General features: G+C 44.7%; 1 protein-coding gene across 2 annotated transcripts in view; it reads left to right on the top strand.

Annotated features, from left to right (window-relative positions):
• The first annotated feature begins 11,220 nt into the window (after nucleotides 1–11,220).
• vwf (von Willebrand factor) overlaps nucleotides 11,221–19,625 on the top strand; it is a 208,587-nt gene continuing 200,182 nt past the window's right edge. For both annotated transcript variants that reach the window (XM_046342718.1, XM_046342727.1), the window contains exons 1-8: nucleotides 11,221–11,352; nucleotides 11,832–11,886; nucleotides 12,172–12,315; nucleotides 12,763–12,865; nucleotides 12,978–13,186; nucleotides 13,995–14,116; nucleotides 14,701–14,932; nucleotides 16,796–16,918. In XM_046342718.1, the coding sequence (XP_046198674.1) occupies nucleotides 11,347–11,352; nucleotides 11,832–11,886; nucleotides 12,172–12,315; nucleotides 12,763–12,865; nucleotides 12,978–13,186; nucleotides 13,995–14,116; nucleotides 14,701–14,932; nucleotides 16,796–16,918 (994 nt within the window). In that variant the 5' untranslated portion in view covers nucleotides 11,221–11,346. The remainder of the gene's footprint in view (nucleotides 11,353–11,831; nucleotides 11,887–12,171; nucleotides 12,316–12,762; nucleotides 12,866–12,977; nucleotides 13,187–13,994; nucleotides 14,117–14,700; nucleotides 14,933–16,795; nucleotides 16,919–19,625) is intronic.

Genomic DNA, 19,625 nt, shown 5'->3' with positions numbered 1-19,625 from the left:
CTGTGTTCTGATGTATTTGTCTCCCTGTGTTCTGATGTATTTGTCTCCCTGTGTTCTGATGTACTTGTCTCCCTGTGTGTTCTGATGTACTTGTCTCCCTGTGTGTTCTGATGTATTTGTCTCCCTGTGTGTTCTGATGTACTTGTCTCCCTGTGTTCTGATGTACTTGTCTCCCTGTGTTCTGATGTATTTGTCTCCCTGTGTTCTGATGTACTTGTCTCCCTGTGTGTTCTGATGTATTTGTCTCCCTGTGTTCTGATATACTTGTCTCCCTGTGTTCTGATGTATTTGTCTCCCTGTGTTCTGATGTACTTGTCTCCCTGTGTGTTCTGATGTACTTGTCTCCCTGTGTGTTCATGTATTTGTCTCCCTGTCTGTTCTGATGTATTTGTCTCCCTGTGTGTTCTGATGTACTTGTCTCCCTGTGTGTTCATGTATTTGTCTCCCTGTCTGTTCTGATGTACTTGTCTCCCTGTGTGTTCTGAAGTATATGTCTCCCTGTCTGTTCTGATGTATTTGTCTCCCTGTCTGTTCTGATGTATTTGTCTCCCTGTCTGTTCTGATGTATTTGTCTCCCTGTCTGTTCTGATGTATTTGTCTCCCTGTGTGTTCTGATGTATTTGTCTCCCTGTGTTCTGATGTATTTGTCTCCCTGTCTGTTCTGATGTATTTGTCTCCCTGTCTGTTCTGATGTATTTGTCTCCCTGTGTGTTCTGATGTATATGTCTCCCTGTCTGTTCTGATGTATTTGTCTCCCTGTGTGTTCATGTATTTGTCTCCCTGTCTGTTCTGATGTATTTGTCTCCCTGTGTGTTCTGATGTACTTGTCTCCCTGTGTGTTCATGTATTTGTCTCCCTGTGTGTTCTGATGTATATGTCTCCCTGTCTGTTCTGATGTATTTGTCTCCCTGTGTGTTCTGATGTATATGTCTCCCTGTGTGTTAAATTATATGTCTCCCTGTGTGTTCTGATGTACTTGTCTCCCTGTGTGTTCTGATGTATTCGTCTCCCTGTGTGTTAAATTATATGTCTCCCTGTGTGTTCTGATGTACTTGTCTCCCTGTCTGTTCTGATGTATTTGTCTCCCTGTGTGTTCTGATGTATTCGTGTCCCTGTGTATTAAATTATATGTCTCCCTGTCTGTTCTGATGTATTTGTCTCCCTGTGTGTTCTGATGTATATGTCTCCCTGTCTGTTCTGATGTATTTGTCTCCCTGTGTTCTGATGTATTTGTCTCCCTGTGTGTTCTGATGTATTTGTCTCCCTGTGTTCTGATGTATTTGTCTCCCTGTGTTCTGATGTATTTGTCTCCCTGTGTTCTGATGTATTTGTCTCCCTGTGTTCTGATGTATTTGTCTCCCTGTGTTCTGATGTATTTGTCTCCCTGTGTTCTGATGTATTTGTCTCCCTGTGTTCTGATGTATTTGTCTCCCTGTGTTCTGATGTATTTGTCTCCCTGTGTTCTGATGTATTTGTCTCCCTGTGTTCTGATGTATTTGTCTCCCTGTGTGTTCTGATGTATTTGTCTCCCTGTGTTCTGATGTATTTGTCTCCCTGTGTGTTCTGATGTATTTGTCTCCCTGTGTTCTGATGTATTTGTCTCCCTGTGTGTTCTGATGTATTTGTCTCCCTGTGTTCTGATGTATTTGTCTCCCTGTCTGTTCTGATGTATTTGTCTCCCTGTCTGTTCTGATGTATTTGTCTCCCTGTCTGTTCTGATGTACTTGTCTCCCTGTCTGTTCTGATGTATTTGTCTCCCTGTCTGTTCTGATGTATTTGTCTCCCTGTGTGTTCTGATGTACTTGTCTCCCTGTCTGTTCTGATGTACTTGTCTCCCTGTCTGTTCTGATGTATTTGTCTCCCTGTCTGTTCTGATGTATTTGTCTCCCTGTGTGTTCTGATGTACTTGTCTCCCTGTGTTCTGATGTACTTGTCTCCCTGTGTTCTGATGTATTTGTCTCCCTGTGTTCTGATGTATTTGTTTCCCTGTGTTCTGATGTATTTGTCTCCCTGTGTTCTGATGTATTTGTCTCCCTGTGTTCTGATGTATTTGTCTCCCTGTGTGTTAATGTATTTGTCTCCCTGTGTGTTCTGATGTATTTGTCTCCCTGTGTTCTGATGTATTTGTCTCCCTGTGTTCTGATGTATTTGTCTCCCTGTGTGTTCTGATGTATTTGTCTCCCTGTGTTCTGATGTACTTGTCTCCCTGTGTTCTGATGTACTTGTCTCCCTGTGTGTTCTGATGTATTTGTCTCCCTGTCTGTTCTGATGTATTTGTCTCCCTGTCTGTTCTGATGTATTTGTCTCCCTGTCTGTTCTGATGTATTTGTCTCCCTGTCTGTTCTGATGTATTTGTCTCCCTGTCTGTTCTGATGTATTTGTCTCCCTGTCTGTTCTGATGTATTTGTCTCCCTGTGTGTTCTGATGTGTTGTCTCCCTGTGTTCTGATGTACTTGTCTCCCTGTGTTCTGATGTACTTTGTCTCCCTGTGTTCTGATGTATTTGTCTCCCTGTGTGTTCTGATGTATTTGTCTCCCTGTGTTCTGATGTACTGTCTCCCTGTGTGTTCTGATGTATTTGTCTCCCTGTGTTCTGATGTGTCTCCCTGTTGTTCTGATGTATTTGTCTCCCTGTGTGTTCTGATGTACTTGTCTCCCTGTGTTCTGATGTACTTGTCTCCCTGTGTTCTGATGTATTTGTCTCCCTGTGTTCTGATGTATTTGTCTCCCTGTGTTCTGATGTATTTGTCTCCCTGTGTTCTGATGTACTTGTCTCCCTGTGTGTTCTGATGTACTTGTCTCCCTGTGTGTTCTGATGTATTTGTCTCCCTGTGTGTTCTGATGTACTTGTCTCCCTGTGTTCTGATGTACTTGTCTCCCTGTGTTCTGATGTATTTGTCTCCCTGTGTTCTGATGTACTTGTCTCCCTGTGTGTTCTGATGTATTTGTCTCCCTGTGTTCTGATATACTTGTCTCCCTGTGTTCTGATGTATTTGTCTCCCTGTGTTCTGATGTACTTGTCTCCCTGTGTGTTCTGATGTACTTGTCTCCCTGTGTGTTCATGTATTTGTCTCCCTGTCTGTTCTGATGTATTTGTCTCCCTGTGTGTTCTGATGTACTTGTCTCCCTGTGTGTTCATGTATTTGTCTCCCTGTCTGTTCTGATGTACTTGTCTCCCTGTCTGTTCTGATGTATTTGTCTCCCTGTCTGTTCTGATGTATTTGTCTCCCTGTGTTCTGATGTATTTGTCTCCCTGTGTGTTCTGATGTATTTGTCTCCCTGTGTGTTCTGATGTACTTGTCTCCCTGTGTTCTGATGTACTTGTCTCCCTGTGTTCTGATGTATTTGTCTCCCTGTGTTCTGATGTATTTGTCTCCCTGTGTTCTGATGTATTTGTCTCCCTGTGTTCTGATGTACTTGTCTCCCTGTGTGTTCTGATGTACTTGTCTCCCTGTGTGTTCTGATGTATTTGTCTCCCTGTGTGTTCTGATGTACTTGTCTCCCTGTGTTCTGATGTACTTGTCTCCCTGTGTTCTGATGTATTTGTCTCCCTGTGTTCTGATGTACTTGTCTCCCTGTGTGTTCTGATGTATTTGTCTCCCTGTGTTCTGATATACTTGTCTCCCTGTGTTCTGATGTATTTGTCTCCCTGTGTTCTGATGTACTTGTCTCCCTGTGTGTTCTGATGTACTTGTCTCCCTGTGTGTTCATGTATTTGTCTCCCTGTCTGTTCTGATGTATTTGTCTCCCTGTGTGTTCTGATGTACTTGTCTCCCTGTGTGTTCATGTATTTGTCTCCCTGTCTGTTCTGATGTACTTGTCTCCCTGTCTGTTCTGATGTATTTGTCTCCCTGTCTGTTCTGATGTATTTGTCTCCCTGTCTGTTCTGATGTATTTGTCTCCCTGTCTGTTCTGATGTATTTGTCTCCCTGTGTGTTCTGATGTATTTGTCTCCCTGTCTGTTCTGATGTATTTGTCTCCCTGTGTGTTCTGATGTATATGTCTCCCTGTCTGTTCTGATGTATTTGTCTCCCTGTGTGTTCATGTATTTGTCTCCCTGTCTGTTCTGATGTATTTGTCTCCCTGTGTGTTCTGATGTATATGTCTCCCTGTCTGTTCTGATGTATTTGTCTCCCTGTGTGTTCTGATGTATTTGTCTCCCTGTGTTCTGATGTATATGTCTCCCTGTCTGTTCTGATGTATTTGTCTCCCTGTCTGTTCTGATGTATTTGTCTCCCTGTGTGTTCTGATGTATATGTCTCCCTGTCTGTTCTCATGTATTTGTCTCCCTGTGTGTTCTGATGTATATGTCTCCCTGTCTGTTCTGATGTATTTGTCTCCCTGTGTGTTCTGATGTATATGTCTCCCTGTGTGTTAAATTATATGTCTCCCTGTGTGTTCTGATGTACTTGTCTCCCTGTGTGTTCTGATGTATTCGTCTCCCTGTGTGTTAAATTATATGTCTCCCTGTGTGTTCTGATGTACTTGTCTCCCTGTCTGTTCTGATGTATTTGTCTCCCTGTGTGTTCTGATGTATTCGTGTCCCTGTGTATTAAATTATATGTCTCCCTGTCTGTTCTGATGTATTTGTCTCCCTGTGTGTTCTGATGTATTTGTCTCCCTGTGTGTTCTGATGTATTTGTCTCCCTGTCTGTTCTGATGTATTTGTCTCCCTGTGTTCTGATGTATTTGTCTCCCTGTCTGTTCTGATGTATTTGTCTCCCTGTCTGTTCTGATGTATTTGTCTCCCTGTCTGTTCTGATGTATTTGTCTCCCTGTCTGTTCTGATGTATTTGTCTCCCTGTCTGTTCTGATGTATTTGTCTCCCTGTGTTCTGATGTATTTGTCTCCCTGTGTGTTCTGATGTATTTGTCTCCCTGTGTGTTCTGATGTATTTGTCTCCCTGTCTGTTCTGATGTATTTGTCTCCCTGTGTTCTGATGTATTTGTCTCCCTGTCTGTTCTGATGTATTTGTCTCCCTGTCTGTTCTGATGTATTTGTCTCCCTGTCTGCTAAATGACTTAAATGTAAATGTAAATGTACTTGTCTCCCTGTGTTCTGATGTATTTGTCTCCCTGTCTGTTCTGATGTATTTGTCTCCCTGTGTGTTCTGATGTACTTGTCTCCCTGTGTTCTGATGTACGTGTCTCCCTGTGTGTTCTGATGTACTTGTCTCCCTGTGTGTTCTGATGTACTTGTCTCCCTGTGTGTTCTGATGTATTTGTCTCCCTGTCTGTTCTGATGTACTTGTCTCCCTGTGTTCTGATGTACTTGTCTCCCTGTGTGTTCTGATGTATTTGTCTCCCTGTGTTCTGATGTATTTGTCTCCCTGTGTTCTGATGTATTTGTCTCCCTGTCTGTTCTGATGTATTTGTCTCCCTGTGTGTTCTGATGTATTTGTCTCCCTGTGTTCTGATGTATTTGTCTCCCTGTGTTCTGATGTATTTGTCTCCCTGTCTGTTCTGATGTATTTGTCTCCCTGTGTTCTGATGTATTTGTCTCCCTGTGTGTTCTGATGTATTTGTCTCCCTGTCTGTTCTGATGTATTTGTCTCCCTGTGTTCTGATGTATTTGTCTCCCTGTGTTCTGATGTATTTGTCTCCCTGTCTGTTCTGATGTACTTGTCTCCCTGTGTCCTGATGTATTTGTCTCCCTGTCTGTTCTGATGTATTTGTCTCCCTGTGTTCTGATTTATTTGTCTCCCTGTGTTCTGATGTATTTGTCTCCCTGTCTGTTCTGATGTACTTGTCTCCCTGTGTTCTGATGTATTTGTCTCCCTGTCTGTTCTGATGTACTTGTCTCCCTGTGTTCTGATGTATTTGTCTCCCTGTGTGTTAATGTATTTGTCTCCCTGTCTGTTCTGATGTATTTGTCTCCCTGTGTTCTGATGTATTTGTCTCCCTGTCTGTTCTGATGTATTTGTCTCCCTGTGTGTTAATGTATTTGTCTCCCTGTCTGTTCTGATGTATTTGTCTCCCTGTGTGTTAATGTACTTTTCTTACTGTGTGTCAATGTATTTGTCTCGCTGTGTTCTAAAGTATTTGTCTCCCTGTGTGTTAATAAAATCTAATCAAAATTAATTTGTCACATGCGCCAAATACAAGTGCAGACCTTACCATGAAATGCTTACTTACAAGCCCTTATCTAACAGTGCAGTTCAAGAAGAGTTAAGAAAATAAACTAAAGTAAAAAAAATAATTGCAAAAAAAAGTAACACATTAATGAGTCTATATACGGGGGTATCGGTACCGAGTCAGTGTGCGGGGGTACAGGTTAGAGGTAATTTGTACATGTAGAAGGGGTGAACTGACAATGCATAAATAATAAACACGGAGTAGCAGCAGTGTGCAAAACTAATGGAGGGGGGGTCAATGTAAACAGTCCGGTGGCCATTTGATTAATTGTTCAGCAGTCTTATGGCTTGGGGGTAGAAGCTGTTAAGGAGCCTTTTGGTCCTAGACTTGGTGCTCCGGTACGACTTGCCGTGCGGTAGCAGAGAAAACAGTCTAACTTGAGTGACGTGTCTCTGACAAATTTATGGGCTTTCCTCTGACAATAATAGTGTCGTGGAAATGTCCTCTATTTACCAAATCATGTGAGCAAACCACACACAAGTCAGAGTTAGTTATCAAAGTTCATCTTTAATTATATGAGCTCTATCACAACCCTGTGACTCTCAGATCAATGCAGTGTCTATCAATGAATTCTCTGAGAGTCCCTTCCACATTGCAACTGAGAGCCTTTAATAGCAAAAGACACACATAATCAGACAGCATAGACATAATTTATCGTTCAGCTTTGCTCTCTTCTCAAACTCAGAACCATAAACCAATCCTCCATATCAACAGGCATATATCAAATCCAATGACAAGATCACAGAGACACACTGACTGGCACACAGACATTGTGGAGCCAAGAGATACACGCTTGACCTCTCCCCTCTCTCCGGCCCAAGCAACTTAGTCTTGACATAGAACAGATACTGCAACCCTGCCACAGTATTATACAAAAATAACATTCTGATGAGAAGTGACTTACAAACATATGATGAATATAAAACATTTTACCTATGTTACCAACCAATTCTGATTATTCCCCAACAATAGTCATAGTTTGCAAGCCCTGCCACATCCAACAAGTGTTGGAGCTGGTGTAGTACGATTCAATCTTAGTCCTATATTGTCACTTTGTCGGTTTGATGTTTCGTCGGAGGGCATAGCAGGATTTCTTACAAGCGTCCGGGTTGAAAACGGTAGCTTTACCCTTTAGCCCAGTGTTGATGTTGCCTGTAATCCATGGCTTCTGGTTGGGGTATGTACAGTGGTTATTTCCGTAACAGTTGTGTCATACTGCAGCAAACCTTGGGGACTGGCACAGAATTCTAAGGCACGTTATTTAATTGTCAGCCATTGTTGCCATCAATGCTACCTAGTGCTAGCATTAACTTTGAGAAGCATTTGACAGTCATAAATATTGTTTGTACTAGAAAATTTAAAACATTTTTTGTAAGAACATAGTATATGGGATTGATTTTAAGAAATGTAGCTTAATTTTATGAATATTATTGTGTTTCTATTCCACGAAATTCTAAAAATGAAACCCTCTGGCGCTGTACAACGTGACCTGTCAGGAGTAGGCTACAGTACTAACAGCATAACATTTCTATATCCTAATTGTAGTGTAACCAATACCCAAATGAAGATTCAGTGAAAATAAAAATCGAATTGACTTTTAAGCAGTCCCCTTGCTTTTTTAAGAGAAGCGTGAAACGGTGCTGAAATAGTTGACCACACCCAGGTAGGTTATTGTTTCAAATCCTTTTACTTCTAACTTCAATATGCTTTAAATGTTAAATGCCACAATTCTTAAAACTGCTGCATTATTAATATTGAATCATTTCTGCCCTCTGAATTCATATAAATTATATAAATATGCCCATGAATGCATTTGAACACATTTTTAATATTGTGATAGAGAAGAGCTAAATTCCTCTCAAGAGAAGTAACATTACAGTTACATCAACTGGTAGGCTAATCACACAATTGGACAACATGTTAAGAGAACTGGTGAAGAATGTTACCCCTCTACATACACAATTCTTACCAGAATCTTTGTCCACTGACCTCCATGGATGGTTGTAGGCATGGTTGTATGTCCTGCAAAAACACATGCACGTTTTTAGTGCACAGTTATCAATTTTATTACATAATATGCCTTTTGTGATCCTCTCAGCTCCGGCTCATTTTCAAGTCCTCTGGTGGTTACAGTCTTAACCCTGGAACAGGTAGCACCATAGATAGAAGCTGGTGGTTACGGTCCTAACCCTAGAACAGGTAGCACCATAGATAGAAGCTGGTGGTTACAGTCCTAACCCTGGAACAGGTAGCACCATAGAAAAAGACTTGTGGTTACAGTCTTAACCCTGGAACGGGTAGCACCATAGATAGAAGCTGGTGGTTACAGTCCTAACCCTGGAACGAGTAGCACCATAGATAGAAGCTGGTGGTTACAGTCCTAACCCTGGAATGGGTAGCACCATAGATATAATCTGTTGGTTACAGTCCTAACCCTGCAACAGGTAGCACCATAGATACAAGCTTGTGGTTACAGTCCTAACCCTGGAACGGGTAGCACCATAGATAGAAGCTGGTGGTTACAGTCCTAACCCTGGAACGGTTAGCACCATAGATAGAAGCTGGTGGTTACAGTCCTAACCCTGGAACGGTTAGCACCATAGAAAGAAGCTGTTGGTTACAGCCCTAACCCTGAAACAGGTACCACCATAGATACAAGCTGTTGGTTACGGTCCTAACCCTGGAACGGGTAGCACCATAGAAAGAAGCTGGTAGTTACAGCCCTAACCCTGGAACAAGTAGAACCATAGAAAAAGGCTTGTGGTTACAGTCCTAACCCTGGAACAGGTAGCACCATAGAAAGAAGCTTGTGGTTACAGTCCTAACCCTGGAACAGGTAGCACCATAGATAGAAGCTTGTGGTTACAGTCCTAACCCTGGAACAGGTAGCACCATAGATAGAAGCTGGTGGTTACAGTCCTAACCCTGGAACGGGTAGCACCATGGATAGAAGCTGGTGGTTACAGTCCTAACCATGGAACAGGTAGCACCATAGATAGAAGCTGGTGGTTACAGTCCTGACTCTGGACGAGGTAGCACCATAGATAGAAGCTGTTGGTTACAGTCCTAACCCTGGAACGGGTAGCACCATAGAAAAAGGCTTGTGGTTACAGTCCTAACCCTGGAACAGGTAGCACCATAGATAGAAGCTGGTGGTTACAGTCCTAACCCTGAAACAGGTAGCACCATAGATAGAAGCTGGTGGTTACAGTCCTGACCCTGGAACAGGTAGCACCATAGATAGAAGCTGTTGGTTACGGTCCTAACCCTGGAACAGGTAGCACCATAGAAAAAGACTTGTGGTTACAGTCCTAACCCTGGAACAGGTAGCACCATAGATAGAAGCTGGTAGTTACAGTCCTAACCCTGGAACGGGTAGTACCATAGAAAGAAGCAGAAACATCATTTTTTGGAACACCATTATTTTGGTCTTACTAAGATTTACTGTCAGGGCCCAGTTCTGGCAGAATCTGTGCAGAATATTCAATTCAAGTGGCTTTATTGGCATGGGAAACATCTGTTGACGTTAAATAGATAACAAAACAAAGTGAAATAACAAATTAACAGTAAACATTACACTCACAAACGTTCCAAAATGATAAATCAATGTAAAATGTCATATTATGTTGATATACAGTACTGTAATGATGTGCAAATAATTAACGTTAAAAAGGGAGGGGAAAATCTACATAAATATGGGTTGTATTTTCAATGGTTTTTGTTCTTCGCTGGTTGCCCTTTTCTTGTGGCAACAGGTCACAAATCTTGCTGCTGTGATGGCACACTGGTATTTCACTCAATAGATATGGGAGTTTATCATAATTGGGTTTGTTTTCAAATTCTTTGTGGGTCTGTGTAATCTGAGGGAAATACGTGTCTCTAATATGGTCATACATTTGACAGGAGGTTAGGAAGTGCAACTCAGTTTCCACCTCATCTCTTGAAAGCCAGGTCTGCCTACGGCAGCTTTTCTCAATAGCAAGGCTATGCTCACTGAGTCTGTATATAGTCAAAGCTTTCCTTAAATTTGGGTCAGTCACATTGGTCAGGTATTCTGCCACTGTGTACTCTCTGCTTAGGGCCAAATACTATTCTAGTTTTTATTTTATTTGTATCTTTCCAATGTGTCATGATTTGGTTTGGTCTAATTATTTTGCCCCCAGGGCTCTTTGGGGTCTGTTTGTGTTTGTGAACAGAGCCCCATGACCAGCTTGCTCAGGGACTCTTCTCCAGGTTAATCTCTCTGTATGTAATGGCTTTTTAGGTGGTTGCAAAATGAACATCTCTTTTCTGGATTTTGATCATTAGCGGGTATCGGCCTAATTCTTCTCTGCACTATTTGGTGTTTTATGTTGTGCACAGAGGATATTTTTGAAGAATTCTGTATGTAGTGTATCAATTTGGTGTTTGTCCCATTTTGTGAATTCTCGGTGGGTGAGCGGACCCCAGACCTCACAACCATAAAGGGCATTGGGTTCAGATCCTAATGGGTGTCTCTCTTTCTTTCTCTCGCTCTCTCGCAATTCAATTTCAATTCAATTTAAGGGGCTTTATTGACCTGGCAAACATATGTTTTCATCTCTCTCTCTTTCTCTCTCCTTGTTTGTTCCCCTGTCTGTCTGTCTCACTGTCTCCCTCTCTCTCTCTCTCTCTCTCTCTCTCTCTCTCTCTCTCTCTCTCTCTCTCTCTCTCTCTCTCTCTCTCTCTCTCTCTCTCACTGTCCGTCTCACTGTCTCTCTCTCTCTCTCTTTCTCTCTCAATCAGTTTTTCTGCGTGACTCACCCCTCTTTAGTGTTATTGTGTTCTATACTGATTGTTGGTAGGGTAGCTGTGTGTTTTCTGCTTGAGATGTTTGGATTGGCAAGGATGTGCGTGTGTGGAATGTTTGGGTTGGCATTGGTATGTGTGTGCAGACTAATCAGTTAGTTGGCTGATGGACTGGCACTTCCTTCAATTGTTACTTTGATGGAGATGGGTGGGGGACTAGTGGGGGGCACTGTGCCCGTAGAAGACACAACACACACTTGGCTTCTGTGGGCTTCCTCTGCTATATAACAGACCTCCCAGTGAGTGTATGTGTGAGAGAGAGAGTGAGGCATGACCACATTAGAACACTGTGGATTACATCAATAGTTCTCACTGTCTGGACATTACCTGTTGCTGTGAGAGGAGCTCAGGAAAGACTGTGAGCAGACACTGGACTTTAATTAGACATGGAGGTACAAGTCTGTCTGTCTGTCTGTCTGTCTGTCTGTCTGTCTGTCTGTCTGTCTGTCTGTCTGTCTGTCTGTCTGTCTGTCTGTCTGTCTGTCTGTCTGTCTGTCTGTCTGTCTGTCTGTCTGTCTGTCTGTCTGTCTGTCTGTCTGTCTGTCTGTCTGTCTGTCTGTCTGTGTCTGCCTGCCTGCCCTGGGAGGGTGACAGCAGGTAGCTCAGAGATTAAAGAGGAGGGTCTCCTACCGGAGAGTCACCGGTTCAGAATCCATCTCCTGTTGTTCTGCCCTTTTAAAACAGACACTGACCGATGATGATGTCTGTCTGTCTGTCTGTCTGTCTGTCTGTCTGTCTGTCTGTCTGTCTGTCTGTCTGTCTGTCTGTCTGTCTGTCTGTCTGTCTGTCTGTCTGTCTGTCTGTCTGTCTGTCTGTCTGTCTGTCTGTCTGTCTGTCTGTCTGTCTGTCTGTCTGTCTGTCTGTGTTTCAGGTGGTCTGTAGATGGAGGGGGTGGACAGAGCTGTGGGTTCTGCTACATCTGACTGGTGAGTTGAGAAGACAGCATAACAGCAATAGTGTGTGTGTGTTTGTATTTCTGTGTTTGTGTGTGTGCGTTTGTGTTTATTTTTCGTTTATGTGTGTGTGTGTATGTTTGTTTATGTGTGTGTGTGTGTGTATGTTTGTTTATGTGTGTGTGTGTGTGTGTGTGTGTGTGTGTGTGTGTGTGTGTGTGTGTGTGTGTGTGTGTGTGTGTGTGTGTGTGTGTGTGTGTGTGTGTGTGTGTGTGTGTGTGTGTGTGTGTGTGTGTGTGTGTGTGTGTGTGTGTGTAGGGTGTGTGGCAGGGCTGTCTGGTCGGTGCAGTCTGTTTGGCCGTCATCATGTCCACACATTTGATGGAGTTGTCTATGAGTTCCCTGGAGACTGTAGCTACCTGCTGGCTGGAGACTGTCAGCACAGAGCCTTCACACTGCTGGGTAGGACACACACACACACACACACACACACACACACACACACACACACACACACACACACACACACACACACACACACACACACACACACACACACACACACACACACAGAAGAACCAGCTCCTCTACATAAAGAATGGAGGACCCAGCACAGACCCTTGGGAACTCCTATTCTTCTTCTGAGTTGTTGGCTGTATCATGCATAATTATTTCGCTCTGGGTGTGTTTGTTCTGTGATGTTGGTGTGTGTGTTCTGTGGTGTTGGTGTTGGTGTTGGTGTGTTTGTTGTGTGTGTGTGTGTGTGTGTGTGTGTGTGTGTGTGTGTGTGTGTGTGTGTGTGTGTGTGTGTGTGTGTGTGTGTGTGTGTGTGTGTGTGTGTGTGTGTGTGTGTGTGTGTGTGTGTGTGTGTGTGTGTGTGTGTGTGTGTGTGTGTGTGTGTGTCTCTAGGTGATTTTGTCCGGGGGCAGAGGAGTGGGGTGACTCTGTTTCTTGGCGAGGTGTTTGAGCTGCACCTCTCTGTGGACGGTCACCTGTCTCAGAGAGAGAAGAGGTAGGCTTTGTGTGTGTGTCATCAACCGGAGCTAAGGTTTGTTTCCCGCACTAGACTGTAAGGTCTAAGGCAAGTGTTTGTGTGTTTTACATTTGTGTGTTGGGTTGTGTAGGTTGTCCCTGCCCTATGCGTCTCATGGTGTGTTTGCTGGGTCTGAGCTGGGCTTTTATAAGCTATGGAGTGAAGAGTTTGGCTTCACCGTAACCATCGACAACCAAGCTAATGTTGCCCTGATGATGACCAAACACCATGGTAACCGCACCTGTGGGCTGTGCGGCAACTTTAACACTGTACCTGATGATGACTACACTGCACAGGAGGGTGAGTGTGTGTGTGTGTGCAGGGTCTGTGTAGGTGTGTATAGGAGGGTGTGTGTGTGTATATGTGTGTGTGCAGGGTCTGTGTCGGTGTGTATAGGAGGGTGTGTGTGTGCAGGGTCTGTGTAGGTATGTATAGGAGGGTGTGTGTGTGTGTGTGCAGGGTCTGTGTAGGTGTGTAGAGGAGGGTGTGTGTGTGTGCAGGGTCTGTGTAGGTATGTATAGGAGGGTGTGTGTGTGTGTGTGCAGGGTCTGTGTAGGTGTGTATAGGAGGGTGTGTGTGTGTGCAGGGTTTGTGTAGGTGTGTATAGGAGGGTGTGTGTGTGTGTGTGTGCAGGATCTGTGCAGGTGTGTTTAGGAGTGTGTGTGTGCAGGGTCTGTGTAGGTGTGTATAGGAGGGTGTGTGTGTGCAGGGTCTGTGTAGGTGTGTATAGGAGGGTGTGTGTGTGTGTGTGTGCAGGGTCTGTGTAGGTGTGTATAGGAGGGTGTGTTTGTGTGCAGGGTCTGTGTAGGTGTGTATAGGAGGGTGTGTGTGTGCAGGGACTGTGTAGGTGTGTACAGGAGGGTGTGTGTGTGTGTGTGTTTGAGGTTTGGATTCCTGGAAGGACAGAGGGACTGAGTCACCAAAAGAACAGGAAATAATATGAGGGCGGAGGTCTGAGAGGTGATGAGAGGGGATAAAGAACGTGTTTGTGGGTCTGTCTGTGTTTGTGAAGGCACCAACTACATTCCAAATTAACTGTAGCCTGCTGTATTGAGGAGAGAGACACCAACAGGGAGCTCTTTGTAATAACATGTTTGTTTGTATCCAGGTTTCCTGACAGACGACAGTTATGACTTTGCCAACTCCTGGGCCCTGAAAGGGGCGGGTCAACCTTGCCGGCGCGTCACTCCTCCCAGTCAATCCTGTAACATCACCGCAGATACACCTTCAGTAAGACCAATAGTACTCTTATCCCAAATCTGCCCCCTAGACCAGGATTCACCAACCTTACCATAACCCTAACCCTAACCCTTACCCTTACCCTTACCCTTACCCCCTTACCCTAACCCTTACCCTAAACCCTTACCCTAACCCTTACCATAACCCTTACCCTGACCCTAACCCTAACCCTAACCCAGTGTTCCTGCACTGTGCTAACGGTGTGTAGAGGTCGAATTAACATAGAGAAAAGAAAACATCTTGCTGTGTTTTGTAAATGGATGTAAAGCGCATCTTATTGTCCTTTCTGTTTGGCCTAATTTGAAGTGTCTGCTTCAGGTCCACTTCTCCACTCGGATGAGAAATCTCTGCTCCCATCTTTAGACCAATCAAATGTACTTCTTCATGCCACTCACCAACAGGCATTCTATCAACAGACAGCCTCTGATTGACATGTACTTTAGTCCGGTAGTAAGGTTAATTGCAAGAAAAACCTTAGGAAATGTAGAGCCAGCTGTTTGAGCCAGCTGTGTGAGCCAGCTGTGTGTGCCAGCTGTGTGTGCCAGCTGTGTGTGCCCGCTGTGTGTGTGTTCTAGATGCTATCCAGGTGCAGTGTGCTGCGTACATCTCCTGTCTTCCTGCGTTGTGCCAGTCTGGTCTCTCCAGAAGCCTTCCTGTCTCTCTGTGAGGAAGAGGCATGTCACTGTGGCCAGGGGGAGGCGCTAGGTGTGGGGCCAGACTGCCACTGCCAAGTCCTATTGGAGTTCGCCAGGACCTGCCATGCCCATGGCCAGGTGCTGCATGGCTGGTTGGAGGAGAGCCAATGCAGTGAGTCTCTGAGAGAAAGGAGGGGAGGGGTTGGGAGTGTCTGTGTTTGCAGTGCAGAGGACTTACGTTTTGTAAACCTACTGTTGTAAGTCTGAACACTAATAGGAAGTTAACTGAAGCTGGCTTCAGCCCTTTAGGAGGATTCTGTATCTGGAAAAACAACATTACAGTTGTTTTTCTGCCCTTCTTGAGACACTGTAGCAACAACATAGGCAGTAACACTTCCTCAAAATATAATCAAGTCCAGGAGTATTTGGACAGGCACACAATTTGCATCATTCTGTCTCTATACATCCCCACAATGGATTTCATCATTCTGTCTCTGTACATCCCCACAATGGATTTCATCATTCTGTCTCTATACATCCCCGCAATGGATTTCATCATTCTGTCTCTATACATCCCCACAATGGATTTCATCATTCTGTCTCTATACATCCCCACAATGGATTTCATCATTCTGTCTCTATACATCCCCACAATGGATTTCATCATTCTGTCTCTATACATCCCCACAATGGATTTCATCATTCTGTCTCTATACATCCCCACAATGGATTTCATCATTCTGTCTCTATACATCCCCACAATGGATTTCATCATTCTGTCTCTATACATCCCCACAATGGTTTTCATCATTCTGTCTCTATACATCCCCACAATGGATTTCATCATTCTGTCTCTGTACATCCCCACAATGGATTTCATCATTCTGTCTCTATACATCCCCACAATGGATTTCATCATTCTGTCTCTGTACACCACCATACTAGATTTGAAAGGAAACAATCAAGATGTGTTTTAAATGTAGACTTTCATCTTTAATTTAAGGGTTTTGTCAAAACTATTCCTGCAGGAATTACATTTTTTCATGCATAGCCCTCCAATTTTAGGGGCTCAAAAGTAATTGGACAAACTAACATAATAATACAATTATTTGTGAGTTTTAATGATTTGCCGTCAATGACTGCCTGAAGAGGCGGCAGTGTAGCCTAGTGGTTAGAGTGTTGTACTATTAACTGAAAGGTTGCTAGGTTGAATCACGAGCTGACAAGGTAAATATCTGTCGTTCTGCCCCTGAACAGGCAGTTATCCCACTGTTCCTAAGCCATCATTGAAAATAATAATTTGTTCTTAACTGACTTGCCTAGTTGAATAAAGGTTCAAAAAACATACAAAAATAAAGAAATCTTTATTTTTTAAGTCTGCAACCCATCACCAGCTGCTGGGTTTCTTCCCTCGTGATGCTCTGCCAGGCCTTTACCGCAGCTGTCTTCAGTTCCTGTTGTTTTTGGGGCGTTTTTTGCCTTCAGTTTTGCCTTCAGCAAGTGAAATGCATGCTCAATTGGATTCAGGTCAGGTGGTTGACTTGGCCATCGCATAACATTCTACTTCTTTGCCTTCAAAAAGTAGTGGGTTGCTTTCACAGTATGCTTCGAGTCATTGTCCATCTGCACTGTGAATTGCCGTCCAATGAGTTTTGAAGCATTTGCCTGAATCTGAGCAGATAATAATATAGCCCTAAACACTTCAAAATCCTTCCTGATGCTTTTGTCAGCCGTCATATCATCAATAAGTACAAGGGAACCAGTTCCATTTTAACATTGTTGCAGAGAAGTTCTTAGCCGTGCAATTATCAATCTAGCTAAGATGTTTGGTGCACTACCTCTCAAGGTAAATAATGTGGAGCTGGAGAAAATAACAAAAGTGTGTGTGTGTGTGTGTGTGTGTGTGTGTGTGTGTGTGTGTGTGTGTGTGTGTGTGTGTGTGTGTGTGTGTGTGTGTGTGTGTGTGTGTGTGTGTGTGTGTGTGTGTGTGTGTGTGTGTGTGTGTGTGTGTGTGTGTGTGTGTGTGTGTGTGTAGCCCCCAGGTGTCCAATAGGGATGCATTACAGTGAGTGTTCTAGGTCTTGCTCCACCACCTGTCAGAGTCTCAACATCCAGGAGGTCTGTAAGGACGAATGTGTGGATGGCTGCAGCTGCCCAGGTAAGTACAGGACACAACACATTTACATTACATTTACATTACATTTAAGTCATTTAGCAGACGCTCTTATCCAGAGCGACTTACAAATTGGTGCATTCACCATGACATCCAGTATGCACGGTATGCAATGTGTGTGTGTGTGTGTGTGTGTGTGTGTGTGTGTGTGTGTGTGTGTGTGTGTGTGTGTGTGTGTGTGTGTGTGTGTGTGTGTGTGTGTGTGTGTGTGTGTGTGTGTGTGTGTGTGTGTGTGTGTGTGTGTGTGTGTGTGTGTGTGTGTGTGTGTGTGTGTGTGTGTGGTTTAGGTGTAAACCCTCTCTCTCTGTGTGTCAGTGGGTAAGGTGTTAACCCTCTCTCTCTCTGTGTCTGTGGGTGAGGTGTTAACCCTCTCTCTCTCTGTGTCTGTGGGTGAGGTGTTAACCCTCTCTCTCTCTGTGTCTGTGGGTGAGGTGTTAACCCTCTCTCTCTCTGTGTCTGTGGGTGAGGTGTTAACCCTCTCTCTCTCTGTGTCTGTGGGTGAGGTGTTAACCCTCTCTCTCTCTGTGTCTGTGGGTGAGGTGTTAACTCTCTCTCTGTCAGTGGGTGGGGTGTTAACTCTCTCTCTGTCAGTGGGTGGGGTGTTAACTCTCTCTCTGTGTCAGTGGGTTGGGTGTTAACTCTCTCTCTGTCAGTGGGTGAGGTGTTAACTCTCTCTCTCTGTGTCAGTGGGTGGGGTGTTAACTCTCTCTCTCTCTGTGTCAGTGGGTGGGGTGTTAACTCTATCTCTCTTTGTCAGTGGGTGAGGTGTTAACTCTCTCTCTGTGTCAGTGGGTGGGGTGTTAACTCTCTGTCAGTGGGTGAGGTGTTAACTCTCTCTCTCTGTGTCAGTGGGTGGGGTGTTAACTCTCTCTCTGTCAGTGGGTTGGGTGTTAACTCTCTCTCTGTCAGTGGGTGAGGTGTTAACTCTCTCTCTCTGTGTCAGTGGGTGGGGTGTTAACTCTCTCTCTCTCTGTGTCAGTGGGTGGGGTGTTAACTCTCTCTCTCTTTGTCAGTGGGTGAGGTGTTAACTCTCTCTCTGTGTCAGTGGGTGGGGTGTTAACTCTCTCTCTGTCAGTGGGTGAGGTGTTAACTCTCTCTCTCTGTGTCAGTGGGTGGGGTGTTAACTCTCTCTCTGTCAGTGGGTGGGGTGTTAACTCTCTCTCTGTGTCAGTGGGTGGGGTGTTAACTCTCTCTCTCTGTGTCTGTGGGTGAGGTGTTAACCCTCTCTCTCTCTGTGTCTGTGGGTGAGGTGTTAACTCTCTCTCTCTCTGTGTCTGTGGGTGAGGTGTTAACTCTCTCTCTGTCAGTGGGTGGGGTGTTAACTCTCTCTCTGTCAGTGGGTGGGGTGTTAACTCTCTCTCTGTGTCAGTGGGTTGGGTGTTAACTCTCTCTCTGTCAGTGGGTGAGGTGTTAACTCTCTCTCTCTGTGTCAGTGGGTGGGGTGTTAACTCTCTCTCTCTCTGTGTCAGTGGGTGGGGTGTTAACTCTCTCTCTCTGTGTCAGTGGGTGGGGTGTTAACTCTCTCTCTCTCTCTGTCAGTGGGTGAGGTGTTAACTCTCTCTCTCTGTGTCAGTGGGTGGGGTGTTAACTCTCTCTCTGTCAGTGGGTGAGGTGTTAACTCTCTCTCTCTCTCTCTCTGTGTCAGTGGGTGGGGTGGTAACTCTCTCTCTGTCAGTGGGTGGGGTGTTAACTCTCTCTCTGTGTCAGTGGGTGGGGTGTTAACTCTCTCTCTCTGTGTCAGTGGGTGGGGTGTTAACTCTCTCTCTCTCTCTGTCAGTGGGTGAGGTGTTAACTCTCTCTCTCTCTGTCAGTGGGTGGGGTGTTAACTCTCTCTCTGTCAGTGGGTGAGGTGTTAACTCTCTGTCTCTCTCTGTGTCAGTGGGTGGGGTGTTAACTCTCTCTCTGTCAGTGGGTGGGGTGTTAACTCTCTCTCTGTCAGTGGGTGGGGTGTTAACTCTCTCTCTCTGTCAGTGGGTGAGGTGTTAACTCTCTCTCTCTCTGTCAGTGGGTGAGGTGTTAACTCTCTCTCTGTGTCAGTGGGTGGGGTGTTAACTCTCTCTCTCTCTGTCAGTGGGTGGGGTGTTAACTCTCTCTCTGTCAGTGGGTGAGGTGTTAACTCTCTCTCTTTCAGTGGGTAAGGTGCTAGATGGTGGTCTCTGTGTCAGTCGGTGAGGTGTTAACTCTCTCTCTTTCAGTGGGTAAGGTGCTAGATGGTGGTCAATGTGTCAGTGGGTGAGGTGTTAACTCTCTCTCTCTTTCAGTGGGTAAGGTGCTAGATGGTGGTCTCTGTGTCAGTGGGTGAGGTGTTAACTCTCTCTCTCTTTCAGTGGGTAAGGTGCTAGATGGTGGTCTCTGTGTCAGTGGGTGAGGTGTTAACTCTCTCTCTCTTTCACTGGGTAATGTGCTAGATGGTGGTCTCTGTGTCAGTGGGTGAGGTGTTAACTCTCTCTCTTTCAGTGGGTAAGGTGCTAGATGGTGGTCTCTGTGTCAGTGGGTGAGGTGTTAACTCTCTCTTTCAGTGGGTAAGGTGCTAGATGGTGGTCTCTGTGTCAGTGGGTGAGGTGTTAACTCTCTCTCTCTTTCAGTGGGTAAGGTGCTAGATGGTGGTCTCTGTGTCAGTGGGTGAGGTGTTAACTCTCTCTTTCAGTGGGTAAGGTGCTAGATGGTGGTCTCTGTGTCAGTGGGTGAGGTG

This window comes from Oncorhynchus gorbuscha, linkage group LG01 (genome assembly GCF_021184085.1).
Source record: "Oncorhynchus gorbuscha isolate QuinsamMale2020 ecotype Even-year linkage group LG01, OgorEven_v1.0, whole genome shotgun sequence".
Lineage (NCBI taxonomy): Eukaryota > Metazoa > Chordata > Actinopteri > Salmoniformes > Salmonidae > Oncorhynchus > Oncorhynchus gorbuscha.
The sequence above is the reverse complement of the archived record's forward strand: the minus strand, read 5'-3'. Positions and strand labels throughout refer to the sequence as shown.